General features: G+C 37.1%; 1 protein-coding gene across 7 annotated transcripts in view; it reads right to left on the bottom strand.

The window, feature by feature from the left end:
- CCDC191 (coiled-coil domain containing 191) overlaps nt 1–14,903 on the bottom strand; it is a 104,713-nt gene that overhangs the window by 67,268 nt on the left and 22,542 nt on the right. For all 7 annotated transcript variants that reach the window (XR_014263036.1, XM_082460158.1, XM_082460159.1 and 4 more), the window contains 2 exons: nt 13,360–13,583; nt 10,047–10,200 (listed from right to left, as the gene is read on the bottom strand). Coding sequence is in view for 6 of the 7 variants with exons in the window: in XM_082460158.1 (XP_082316284.1) it covers nt 10,047–10,200; nt 13,360–13,583 (378 nt within the window). In the remaining variant the exon portion in view is untranslated. The remainder of the gene's footprint in view (nt 1–10,046; nt 10,201–13,359; nt 13,584–14,903) is intronic.

Here is a 14,903-nt window from a genome sequence, read left to right as displayed (position 1 = left end):
TGCCGAGGGCCTGGGTTCAACTGCTGGTCAGGGAGCTAAGATACGACAAGCCGCGTGGCATGGCCCCCAAAAAAGAAAAACAAAAACAAAAAACAGAGATTGGTTCAAGATGGTGGAATAGAAGGACGTGCTCTCGCTCCCTCTTGAGAGAGCACTGGAATCACAACTAACTGTTGAACAATCATCAACAGGAAGAACTGGAACTCAATAAAAAAGATACCCCACATCCAAAGACAAAGAAGAAGCCACAGTGAGATGGTAGGAGGGGCACAATCACAATAAAATCAAATCACATAACTTCTGGGTGGGTGACTGACAAACTGGAGAACACTTATACCACAGAAGTCCACCCATTGGAGTGAAGGTTCTGAGCCCCACGTCAGGCTTCCCAAGCTGGGGGTCTGGCAACAGGAGGAGGAATTCCTAGAGAATCAGACTTGGAAGACTAGCGGGATTTGATTGCAGGACTTCGACAGGACTGGGGGAAACAGAGACCCCACTCTTGGAGGGCACACACAAAGTAGTGTGCACATCAGGAACCAGGGGAAGGAGCAGTGATCCCATTGGAGACTGAACCAGACCTACCTGCTAGTGTTGGAGGGTCTCCTGCAGAGGTGGGGGGTGGCTGTGGCTCACCGTGGGGACAAGGACACTGGCAGCAGAAGTTCTGGCAAGTACTCCTTGGCGTGACCCTCCCAGAGTCTGCCATTAGCCCCACCAAAGAGCTGGGTAGGCTCCGGTATTGGGTCGCCTCAGGCCAAACAACCAACAGGGAGGGAACAGCCCTACCCATCAGCAGACAAGCGGATTAAAGTTTTACTGAGCTCTGCCCACCAGAGCAACACCCAGCTCTACCCACCACCAGTCCCTCCCATCAGGAAGCTTCCACAAGCCTCTTAGATAGACTCACCCACCAGAGGGCACACAGCAGAAGCAAGAAGAACTACAATCCTACAGACTGTGGAATGAAAACCACATTCACAGAAAGATAGACAAGATAAAAAGGCAGAGGGCTATGTACCAGATGAAGGAACAAGATACATGCCAGAAAAACAGCTAAATGAAGTGGAGATAGGCAACCTTCCAGAAAAAGAATTCAGAACAATGATAGCGAAGATGATCCAGGACCTCGGAAAAAGAATGCAGGAAAAGATCCAGAAGATGCATGAAATGTTTAACAAAGACCTAGAAGAATTAAAGAACAAACAAACAGAGATGAACAATACAATAACTGAAATGAAAAATACACTAGAAGGAATCAATAGCAGAATAACTGAGGCAGAAGAACGGATAAGTTACCTGGAAGACAGAATGATGGAATTCACTTCTGCAGAACAGAAGAAAGAAAAAAGAATGAAAAGAAATGAAGACAGCCTAAGAGACCTCTGGGACAACATTAAATGCAATAACATTCACATTATAGGGGTCCCAGAAGGAGAAGAGAGAGAGAAAGGACACGAGAAAATATTTGAAGAGATTATAGTCAAAAACTTCCGTAACATGGGAAAGGAAATAGCCACCCAAGTCCAGGAAGCGCAGAGAGTCCCAGGCAGGATAAACCCAAGGAGGAACATGCCAAGACACATAGTAATCAAATTGACAAAAATTAAAGACAAAGAATAATTATTGAAAGCAACAAGGGAAAAATGACAAATAACATACAAGGGAACTCGCATAAGGGTAACAGCTGATTTCTCAGCAGAAATTCTACAAGCCAGAAGGGAGTGGCATGATATACTTAAAGTGATGAAAGCGAAGAACCTAAAACCAAGATTACTCTACCCAGCAAGGATCTCATTCAGATCTGATGGAGAAATCAAAAGCTTTACAGACAAGCAAAAGCTAAGAGAATTCAGCACCACCAAACCAGCTCTACAACAAATGCTAAATGAACTTCTCTAAGTGGGAAACACAGGAGAAGAAAAGGACCTACAAAAACACACCCATAACACTTAAGAAAATGGTAATAGGAACATACATATCTATAATTACTTTAAAAGTGAATGGATTAAATACTCCAACCAAAAGACACAGGCTTGCTGAATGTATACAAAAACAAGACCCATATTTATGCTGTCTACAGGAGACCACTTCAGACCTAGGGACACACACAGACTGAAAGTGAGGGGATGGAAAAAGATATCCCGTGTAAATGGAAATCAAAAGAAAGCTGGAGTAGCAATACTCATATCAGATAAAATTGACTTTAAAATAAAGAATGTTACAAGAGACAAGGAAGGACACTACATAATGATCAAGTGATCAATCCAAGAAGAAGATATAACAATTATAAATATATATGCACCCAACATAGGAGCACCTCAATACATAAGGCAACTGCTAACAGCTATAAAAGAGGAAATCAACAGTAACACGATATTAGTGAGGGACTTTAACACCTCACAGACACCAATAGAAAGATCATCCAAACAGAAAATTAATAAGGAAATAGAAGCTTTAAATGACACAATAGACCAGAGAGATTTAATTGATATTTATAGGACATTCCATCCAAAAACAGCAGATTACCCTTTCTTCTCAAGTGCGCATGGAACATTCTCCAGGATAGATCACATCTTGGGTCACAAATCAAGCCTCAGTAAATTTAAGAAAATTGAAATCATATCAAGCATCTTTTCAGACCACAATGCTATGAGATTAGAAATCAATTACAGGGAAAAAAACGTAAAAAACACAAACACATGGAGGCTAAACAATACGTTACTAAATAACTAAGAGATCACTGAAGAAATCAAAGAGGAAATCAAAAAATACCTAGAGACAAATGACAACGAAAACACAATGATCCAAAACCTATGGGATGCAGCAAAAGCAGTTCTAAGAGGGAAGTTTAATAGCAATACAAGCTTACCTCAAGAAACAAGAAACATCTCAAATAAACACTCTAACCTTACACCTAAAGGAACTAGAGAAACAAGAACAAACAAAACCCGAAGTTACTAGAAGGAAAGAAATCATAAAGATCCGAGCAGAAATAAATGAAATAGAAACAAAGAAAATAATAGCAAGGATCAATAAAACTAAAAGCTGCTCCTTTGAGAAGATAAACAAAATTGAGAAACCATTAGCCAGACACATGAAGAAAAAGAGGGAGAGGACTCAAATCAATAAAATCAGAAATGAAAAAGGAGAAGTTACAACAGACACTGAAGAAATACAAAGCATCCTAAGGGACTACTACAAGCAACTCTATGTCAATAAAATGGACAACCTGGAAGAAATGGACAAATTCTTAGAAAGGTATAACTCTCCAAGGCTGAACCAGGAAGAAATAGAAAATATGAACAGACCAATCACAAGTAATGAAATTGAAACTGTGATTAAAAATCTTCCAACAAACAAAAGTCCAGGACCAGATGGCTTCACAGGTGAATTCTATCAAACATTGAGAGAAGAGCTAACACCCATCCTTCTCAAACTCTTCCAAAAAATTGCAGAGCAAGGAACACTCCCTAACTCCTTCTACGAGGCCACCATCACCCTGATACCAAAACCAGACAAAGATACTACAAAAAAAGAAAATTACACACCAATATCACTGATGAATATAGATGTAAAAATCCTCAACAAAATACTAGCAAACAGAATCCAACAGCTCATTAAAAGGATCATACACCACGATCAAGTGGGATTTATCCTAGGGATACAAGGATTCTTCAATATACGTAAATCAATCAATATGATACACCAGAGTAACAAATTGAAGCATAAAAACCATATGATCATCTCAATAGATGCAGAAAAAGCTTTTGACAAAATTCAACACCAATTTATGATAAAAACTCTCCAGAAAGTGGGCACAGAGGGAACCTACCTCAACATAATAAAGGCCATATATGACAAACCCACAGCAAACATCATTCTCAATGGTGAAAAACTGAAAGCATTTCCTCTAAGATCAGGAACAAGACAAGGATGTCCACTCTCGCCACTATTATTCAACATAGTTTTGGAAGTCTTAGCCATGGCAATCAGAGAAGAAAAAGAAATAAAAGGAATACAAATTGGAGAAAACTGTCACTGTTTGCAGGTGACATGATACTATACATAGAGAATCATAAAAATGCCACCAGAAAACTACTAGACCTAATCAATGAATTTGGTAAAGTTGCAGGATACAAAATTAATGCACAGAAATCTCTTACACTCCTATACACTAATGATGAAAAATCTGAAAGAGAAATTAAGGAAACATTCCCATTTACCATTGTAAAAAAAGAATAAAATACCTAGGAATAAACCTGCCTAGGGAGACAAAAACCTGTATGCAGAAAACTATAAGACACTGATGAAAGAAATTAAAGATGATACCAACAGATGGAGAGATATACCATGTTCTCGGATTGGAAGAATCAATATTGTGAAAATGACTATACTACCCAAAGCAATCTACAGATTCAATGCAATCCCTATCAAATTACCAATGGCATTTTTTACGGAACTAGAACAAGAAGTCTTAAAATTTGTATGGAGACACAAAAAACCCCGAATAGCCAAAGCAGTCTTGAGGGGAAAAAACGGAGCTGGAGGAACCAGACTCCCTGACTTCAGACTATACTACAAAGCTACAGTAATCAAGACAATATGGTACTGGCACAAAAACAGAAACATAGATCAATGGAATAAGATAGAAAGCCCAGAGATAAACCCACGCACCTATGGTCAACTCATCTATGACAAAGGAGACAAGGGTATACAATGGAGAAAAGACAGTCTCTTCAATAAGTGGTGCTGGGAAAACTGGACAGCTACATGTAAAAGAATGAAATTAGAACACTCCCTAACACCATACACAAAAATAAACTCAAAATGGATTCGAGACCTAAATGTAAGACCGGACACTATAAAACTCTTAGAGGAAAACATAGGAAGAACACTCTTTGACATAAATCACAGCAAGATCTTTTTGATCCACCTCCTAGAGTAATGGAAATAAAAACAAAAATAAACAAATGGGACCTAATGAAACTTAAAAACTTTTGCACAGCAAAGGAAACCATAAACAAGACGAAAAGACAACCCTCAGAATAGGAGAAAATATTTGCAAATGAATCAACGGACAAAGGATTAATCTCCAAAATATATAAACAGTTCATGCAGCTCAATATTAAAGAAACAAACAACCCAATCCAAAAATGGGCAGAAGACCTAAATAGACATTTCTCCAAAGAAGACATACAGATGGCCAAGAAGCACATGAAAAGCTGCTCAACATCACTAATTATTAGAGAAATGCAAATCAAAACTACAATGAGGTATCACCTCACACCAGTTAGAATGGGCATCATCAGAAAATCTACAAACAACAAATGCTGGAGAGGGTGTGGAGAAAAGGGAACCCTCTTGCACTGTTGGTGGCAATGTAAATTAATGCAGCCACTATGGAGAACAGTACGGAGGTTCCTTAAAAAACTAAAAGTAGAATTACCATATGACCCAGCAATCCCACTGCTGGGTATATACCCAGAGAAAACCATAATTCAAAAAGACACATGCACCCCAATGTTCATTGCAGCACTATTTACAATAGCCAGGTTATGAAAGCAACCTAAATGCCCATCGACAGACGAATGGATAAAGAAGTTGTGGTACATATTTACAATGGAATATTACTCAGCCATAAAAAGGAACGAAATTGAGTCATTTGTTGAGACGTGGGTGGATCTAGAGACTGTCATACAGAGTGAAGTAAGTCAGAAAGAGAAAAACAAATATCGTATATTAATGCATGGGTGTGGAAACTAGAAAAATGGTACAGATGAACCGGTTTGCAGGGCAGAAGTTGAGACACAGATGTAGAGAAGAAACGTATGGACACCAAGGGGGGAAAGCCGCGGGGGGGTGGGGATGGTGGTGTGTTGAATTGGGCAATTGGGATTGACATGTATACACTGATGTGTATAAAATTGATGACTAATAAGAATCTGCTGTATAAAAAAATAAATAAAATAAAATTCAAAAGTTAAAAAAATACAAAATCCACACACCTACGGTCAACTAATCTATGACAAAAGAGGCAAGGATATATAATGGAGAAAAGACAGTCTCTTCAATAAGTGGTGCTAGGAAAACTGGACAGCTACATATAAAAGAATGAAATTAGAACACTCCTTAACACCATACACAAAAACAAACTCAAAATGGATTTGAGACCTAAATGTAAGACTGGACACTATAAAACTTAAAGGGAAACAAAGGAAGAACACTCTTTGACATAAATCACAGCAATATCTGTTTTGATCCACCTCCTAGAATAATGGAAATAAAAACAAAAATAAACAAATCGGACCTAATGAAACTTAAAAGCTGTTGCAAAGCAAAGGAAACTACAAACAAGACGAAAAGATAACCTTCAGAATGGGAGAAAATATTTGCAAATGAATCAGCGGACAAAAGATTAATCTTCAAAATATATAAACAGCTCATGCAGCTCAATATTAAAAAACCAAACAACCCAATCCAAAAATGGGCAGAAGACCTAAATAGACATTTCTCCAAAGAAGACATACAGATGGCCAAGAAGCACATGAAAAGCTGCTCAATATCACTAATTATTAGAGAAATGCAAATCAAAACTACAATGAGGTATCACCTCACACCAGTTAGAATGGGCATCATCAGAAAATCTACAAACAACAAATGCTGGAGAGGGTGTGGAGAAAAGGGAACCCTCTTGCACTGCTGGTGGGAATGTAAATTGATGCAGCCAGTATGGAGAACAGTATGGAGGTTCCTTAAAAAACTAAAAATAGAATTACCATATGACCCAGCAATCCCACTACTGGTCATATACCCAGAGAAAACCATAATTCAAAAAGACACATGCACCCCAATGTTCATTGCAGCACTATTTACAATAGCTAGGTCATGAAAGCAACCTAAATGCCCATCGACAGATGAATGGATAAAGAAGATGTGGTACATATATACAATGGAATATTACTCAGCCATAAAAAGGAACGAAATTGGGTCATTTGTAGAGATGTGGATGGATCCGGAGACTGTCATACAGAGTGAAGTAAGTCAGAAAGAGAAAAACAAATATCGCATTATCGTATTAATGCATGTATGTGGAACCTAGAAAAATGGTACAGATGAACCGGTTTGCAGGGCAGAAGTTGAGACACAGATATAGAGAACAAACGTATGGACACCAAGGGGGAAAGCCACGGGGGGGTGGGGGTGGTGGTGTGATGAATTGGGCGATTGGGATTGACGTGTATACACTGATGTGTATAAAATGAATGACTAATAAGAACCTGCTGTATAAAAAATAAATAAAATAAAATTCAAAAATTAAAAAACAAAATACAAAAAACAACAAAAGAAACCATTAAGTATACCTGATATTATAGTGTCAGGGGCACAGCATCACTTCTTGTAGTATTCTTACCAGTAATGCATAATGTCAATCTAAACAGAAGAGAACATCGGAAAACCCCAAATTGAGAGACATTCTACAAAATACCTGACCAGTACTCTTCAAAACTGTCAAGGTCATAAAAGAAAAGGGAAGATTGAGGAACTATTACAAACTGAAGGAGACTAAGGAGACACGACAAGCAAATGCAGCATGAAATTACAGATCAAGTCCTGAAACAGAAAAAAGACCTTAGAGGAAAAATAGGTGACATTCTAATAAGTCCTGTTAATTGTACTTAATGGTATTTTACCAGTGTTAATTTCCTAGTTTTGATAATTAAACTATGGTTATGTAAGATGTTAACATTGAGGAGAGCTGGGTGAAGGGTATTCAGGAACGCCATGTACCAGTTTTTGCAATTTTTATGTATGTCTAAAATTATTTCAAAATAAAGACTCAAAAATATAGGTTCAAATCAAGCAGAATCTGTGGCAAAGTAGAGATAATTTATTCATATTGACTCATTTTTAAATATACCAGCTGATCCTTTTAAAGCTGAGTAATCTGTTTTGGTAGGCCACTAATTTTGTAAAATTCTTTTTGTGTGTCTAAAATTCATACCTAGCACTTCTTTCTAAAACATATATAGTCAGCCCTCTGTATCTGCAAGCTCTACATCTGTGGATTCAACCAACCATGGATAGAAAACATTCGGAAAAAAAAAAATTTCCAGAAAGTTCCAAAAAGCAAAACTTGATTTGCCGGGCTGGCAACTATTTACATAGCATTTACATCTATTTACATAGCATTTATGCTGTATTAGGTGTTGACCTGGAACAAACAGACTGCCAGGTTTTACTCCAGCAAAGATGGATTTATTTGGAGTCAGCAAAGAATTGCAATTTGGGATCTCCAGCCTTGGTAATCCATGTGCAAGTTCTTTCAGGGCAAGGGGAGGAGAACTCTTATAGAGGGAAAAGTAAATTGGGAGGGCAGTAGTAGGCAGAGTCCATGGCTTTTCATTGGCTGAATTCGTGCCAGGAAATAAGAGTTTTTCTTCTTCCTTTTGGGCTCTGCTATTGTCACAGGGCATGAGAGCTCCCCCTTCTGGTCTTCTGACTCTACTTAATTCAGGTTTCTATTTATTAATTTTTTATATAGGTGTTATAAGTAATCTAGAGATGATTTAAAGTATACAGGAGTATGTGAATAGGTTATATGCAAATGCTATGCTATTTTATATAAGGGATTTGAGCATCCACAGATTTTGGTATTTGCAGGGGATCCTGGAACCAATCCCCCTTGGATACCAAGGGATGACTGTATTACTTCTTGCACAGTGGACTCCAATAAAATTAAAAACTTAATCTTATAGGGAACACACACCTTATCCATCTCTCATTGGTTGGGGAACAAACATATCATGGCCCTTTTTCCTTATGTCTTCTCAAGATGGCCCCCTCTGTACTCATTTCCTTTCCTATTTTCTTTCAGAAATCTGAACTGTTACTGTAGGAGGGCACATTAACTCCATCCGTCTCATGGAGGGGATGCAGCATCCAAAAGCCTTTGCCCATCTTTCCCAAAACGTTAGTCCCAACTCTTAATAGTTCCTCCTACACTTGCCTCTGCCTATTCCTAAAGCCAAAACTCTGACCAAACTCATTGTTTTATATTTGAATAATTATGACTTCTTGCCTATCAGTCCAAAATGCTACCATCAAACGTGTCTAGCATTTTTAAAGAATTGCTTTGACTACTTTACTTTTTCCCTCATATCTTAGTTATCCATATCATATTCACAGGCCTGTTTTTGATTTCTAGGTCCCTTTTAGTCTATCCTACATTTATCAAGCTCCCTCAATCTCTTCCTGGCATTCTTTTCTCTTGTTAAATCCATTCATTTATACATTCATTCCATTAACTTTCACTGAATTTCATCAACGCCCAAGGCCTTGGAGTGGATGTTGTAGGAGATATAAAATATACATATTTATCTTTTCTCATCTGACCACCTCACTTACAAATGTTCCAAGTAATTCCTTTCACCTGAAATGTTTATAAACCCCAAATTTATAGTGTTATCAATCCTGCTTCACTGAAAAAAATTTCTGCCTAAGTAGCCTGGGGAGGATGGTCATTAGTCAATAAAAAATTGGCCAGTTAATTTTACAAAAAGTGAAACTAAAGAAAGGGATAGAAGAGTAAAATAAAATGCAGACCATTAAAAGTAGAAGCACAAACATGTCATTGTTTAGGATCTGAGCTACCAAAAGGCAAGTAACTTTCTGAATAATTCTTCTGAATAATCCAGAACACAATGGTCCATAAGACTGTCAAAGTGGAAGCTACGCTTTCAAACTGCCAGAGATCTACCTTAGTACTTGCATGCAATTCTAAAAAGGGTAATTTAGGAAGACATCCCAAATTCATACCCCAATTTCCCAGGATCACATGGAGTATATAAGAATAGCCCTGAATAGAGGATTGAAGCACTCCCCTGTGTACTAAGCCAGCTGGGTAGCACAGAACAAATGGTATGGGCAACTTTGGTATTTGTAACAAGGCTCAACTGGGCTTAGTGTTACACTGTCCATCTCTGATGGAGCCCTTTGTCATTTATGCTACAGAATGCTGAACAAAGAGACATTACAATTCCTACCTGGTGATCTTCCTTGAAAGTTTGGATTAATAACTCTTTCAGTTTCTTCTTTCTTTCTTTTGCCATTTTTTCTTCATCCAGAAGAATATGAACACTTTGAAACATGCCTTTCTCTGGATTTTTTGGAGAATTTTCTTCTTGCTTTTTCTTCTCTCTATTAATAACAATTAAAAAACACAAATATGAATAATAGACTTAACAATGAGTAATTAGAACATACCATAGTGGAATGAACACTGAATTTTCCATCAGAAGATAGAGATTTTTAGATCTGGCCCTAAAACTACAAAGTAGGGTGATTTTTTTTGAGATTCAGTTTATTCCTTTATAAAATACAGTTAAATGAAATAAAATTATTATAATGTACTCTGAAAAGGAGAAAGCCTTATATATATTTTAGTAAAGTATTTTTATTGAGTTTAACATTGAGTGATACCTTGATCAAAATTTGAGAGATAACAACTATCAGGTATTCTCTAATATAGACATAAGTTCTCTCTCTTCTTACAAGGGGAGACAAAACAGGACCCTCAGGTAAGAAAGGAATGACATTTTTCCCACAAGGTTTTTACAAGGTTTCTAGGAAGAAAAATAATAAAAGAATCAGATGTTACTGAATAAGGAGAAAATGGAATTTATATTAATTCTAAAATAGCTGTAAAGAGAAAAAATAGAACTTAATAACAATAAGGAAAAGGACTTCAGGCAAGTTAACAAGAATCTCTTAGTAACTTTGTTGCTCATATTTCTGGTTATCTCTTTCTCAATCACCTACCTTTTCTTTCTCATCCATGTCATCCCTCTTACACTCAGCAATCCAAGCCAGCTCATAGCCATTGCCTTCTTATCGGAGTGTATTAAACTACACAGGTATGTGTAAGTGTATAAGGTATATATTTTATCAATGATGTAGTAAAGATAGCATCTAGTCAGGAATCTGGATTCATGGGTTCTGGCCACAGATCAGCTGTGAAAACTCAGGCAAGTCACCCAGTCTTTCTGAATTTCACTTTACAGTTGTGGAAACTCAAATTGAGAGAGGGATGCCAGAATAATCTATAGACATTCATTCATTAATTATCATATATCATACAGGGGGCACACAATCTTATTACTGGTGATATAACCATCATTTGGTTAAGGTGGTTTCTCCAGTGTAAAGTTGCTATTTTTCCCTTTGTAATCAATAAATCTCTTAGAGAAGATACTTCGAAACTATGCAATGAAGCAGATTTAGGACACCTTACAAATAAATTTAAAAAGCCCTACCAACAATAAAATTTTATTGACTCTTTCCAAACTTACTAATGCCATAACAATGTTATATTAGATAGTTACAGACAGATCATAGTGGGCATTTAAAGAAATACACTTCTAATACCATGGATGTAGTCTTTTTAAAAAGCATCAAAATACGTATCTGTTATGAAAGCAATGTTTGCTCATTGCGCAAAATTGGAGATGTATAAAAGCCATCCATATTTCTACCCAGAAGAAAACCCTGATAACATGTCAGTGCTGTTTCATTGTACAACTAGTATTTATTAATTTCTCCAATATTTATTAATGTATTATTATAAATAATATTATTTTCATTATCTTTGTGTACAAATCTTTGGATTTCTGATCACTTTCTACACTTGATCTTAGCCAAAAGGCCGAGAAGCGATTCTGATCACTTTCTTAGGGTAGTTTTCCTAGGACTGGAATTCCCTGGTCAGTGATAATAACATTTTTATGGCTCTTATTGTTTATTGCCAAATTGCTTTCTGGAACATTTAAACCAGTCTGTCCACCTAGAAGTACTGCATATTACCTGTCTCACTGTATCTGTGGATAAGCTTTTTTTTTTTTTGCCCACTTTTATTTATTTTTTTAAACATCTTTATTGGAGTATAATTGCTTTACAATGGTGTGTTAGTTTCTGCTTTATAACAAAGTGAACCAGCTATACATATACATATATCCCCATGTGGATAAGCTTTTAACTTTTAAAAGAAATGACTGGTTAGTGAACGTCTGTTGAGTGCCCACTGTGAGCAGAACTTCCTGCTACCATCAACTATTACTTGTTTTCACAATTTATTTTAGGTCAGCCTAGATTCTTCAGGGCTTGAGAACAATCTGAAGAGCAACGCTGACCTTAGCAAGAACTCACTAAAAAACTGGAGATTGCTTTCTGAAAGGAAAGGCCTCTGGAGGAGGCCTCAGCCTGGCACTTGGAAGAATGAAATGCACGTCCACTGCCGAGCTGTTTTAAATTGGGTAGGATGAGAGCAGTCAGGAACACAGGGGGAAAAGCTGTGTAGGCTGATGGGGGTGGAAGGGGGTGGCAGGCTAACAGGTCTTTCTGGCTGCTCAGTTTGAGTATTCAGGCACTTCAGGCACGTTGTCCTAAGGCTTTTGCAGTTTATGCACCAGTGCTGTTTCTCAGAATAAATACATTAGTTATTTCATTTATGAAGCTCATTTTCTGCATGAGGATACACAACAGCACTACATCCTGTGAGGACTATTTTGATTTCCCTCTTATGTCAGATATTCTTTTTCTTTATCAGTGGCAGTAAGGCAATGGTGACTCTCTGTATGATTATCAGAAGATAAGACACTGAGGCAATTCACAATAGAATGAGGCACAATTAGCAAACGTGCATAAGGAAACGTGTTCAACCTTACAAATGTTCAGGTACACAAAGAGATGCACACTAACCAACAGAATACCTACTAAAAGTGCAGAAATATTGAAAATGATGATCTCCCCCAATGCTGAGTGGAGCTCACTGTCAGCAATCGTGTAAATATGCACAACTCGTCTGGAAAGGAATTTGGCAATGTTTCAAAAGTCATAAAAAACCTACACAACTTACCTCAGTAATTACACTCCTATGAACATAATTCAAAAGAATGAAAAAGCTCTATGCTTAAGGATGCCCACTGCACTACTGGTGAAAAATCTGAAATTAGCTGAAATGCTTACCAGTATAGGGAGTGGAGGTCATTACATAAATTATGGTAGAGGAACTCAATGGAGTAATATACAGACCTTAGGACTCCAGGCGGTGTGGTTATTACAACAAGCAGAATAACAAATTAAATGTACTTTATGGTTGCAGTTAAGTTCATAAAGGGACCAAGACCAGGAGGAAACGTGGAAAAATGAAAATAGTTAACTTGTTAAGACGGTGGACTAGTGGGTGATTTCTCTTTTGTGCTTTATTATTGCATGGTCTGTGCATTTTAAGGACCATTAAAGTACTTCCAAAATGACTGCTTAAACAAAAATACTTCACGCTGCTCATCGTGGCTGGCTTACATTTTCCATGCTTCTTCCACAGTGCGTCTCCTCTCAATTATCTCCCTCCGCAGCTTTACCATCTCCCTTTGTATCTCCTCCTCCTCTTTCTTGGCCTCTAGAGCCTTCCTTTTTTTCTCTTCTTGCACCAGATACTGAGCCTCTAAGAAGGCTGATTTTTTCAGGGTCTTTTCAATTCTCTGGCGCTCCAGTTCTTTCTCACGTCTTAAGCGATTTTCTTTTACCTTAAAGAGAATACAAAAAGGGTGAAATGCAGCCTTTCAAGTAGAAAGGGATATACAAAACCTTAGAACACATTTTGAAGTTCAGAATACAACTACTTCGAAACATTTTGGCCCAGAACCCCACTGTTTATCAGAAAAATAGGGGAAATTCATTTGTTTACTGGGTAATGGCCTATACAAAATTTTAAATGAAGTCAGGTGAGATGACTCCAAACAATTTGGGAATGATTGGCACTACAGAAAAGCTGAAAATCCAATGGGTTGGATGCTAAATTCTGGATTCTTATTTAGTAATTATTTTCAATCCGTAAGATTTTCCAAGGTGTACATTACTGTTATTTATTTAGGCTCTGTCTGTATGTTAATTATAATTTAAGAAAGAATAAGGATATTTTGGAGGCTACTTTGTGAAGGCTAAAACAGTGATTTACTGCCTTAAAGGAGCATCACGACCTTTTATTCAATTCTATCTTTATTTGAATTTATCAATGATTCTGGATCATACTTGGAAATCAAAACCACAAACTTCACAGATATTTCTGAATAAGCACAATCATTTTTTTCAAACTCAATTCTTTAGACTAGCTACGAATTAAGGAGTGGTCCTTTCCTTCCTGCTTCACTTAACTTTACCCTTATCTTACTCTTCAGTTATGATAAGACTTCTAGATAATGGCTACCTCTTACTGAACCTTTTCTTTTCCCTTTTATCATAAATCCAAACCAGGATCATGCTTCTACTCCAGTTTCTCTCACATCCTTAGTGCTGCTTTGGCATACATTATGGTTTAAAGTAATCAGAAATTCAGTGTTATAAAAAGATAGCATACACACATATAGACATTAATTCTACTCTGGTCTTGGTTCTGGACATGTGGAAAAGACTCGGTCTTTCGGACTTCCTAAGTTACTCTACAAAGTGTTGAGACGAATCTTTTTCCAATAACCTACTATTCCCTTTGGAGAAAAGAAAGTTCCCATACGCCTTTCTAATTCAAAACAGCTGAACTAGATTTAATTCAGCTCTGTCCTCCCTTTCAAATTATAATCACAAAATAAGTGAATTTTTCCACTGTCTAGAAAAGAATTATCATTATAACATTCACCAGAATATTCATGATATTAATATATTGATGTCACAATACCAAATCCAAATTCAAGCAAAACCCAATCTACATATTTATAATAGGAAGTATCACATCCAAACTAATAAAGTTTAGCTCACCACTCTCATGGTCAAAATCAATTATTCCTCTTTTTGGTTTTCTTAAATAAATTGTTTCCTATCCTCAGCTTATGAGCATTATTTTTCTTCTGAAG

The sequence above is a fragment of the Balaenoptera physalus genome, assembly GCF_965194825.1.
Source record: "Balaenoptera physalus genome assembly, chromosome: 4".
Lineage (NCBI taxonomy): Eukaryota > Metazoa > Chordata > Mammalia > Artiodactyla > Balaenopteridae > Balaenoptera > Balaenoptera physalus.
The sequence above is the reverse complement of the archived record's forward strand: the minus strand, read 5'-3'. Positions and strand labels throughout refer to the sequence as shown.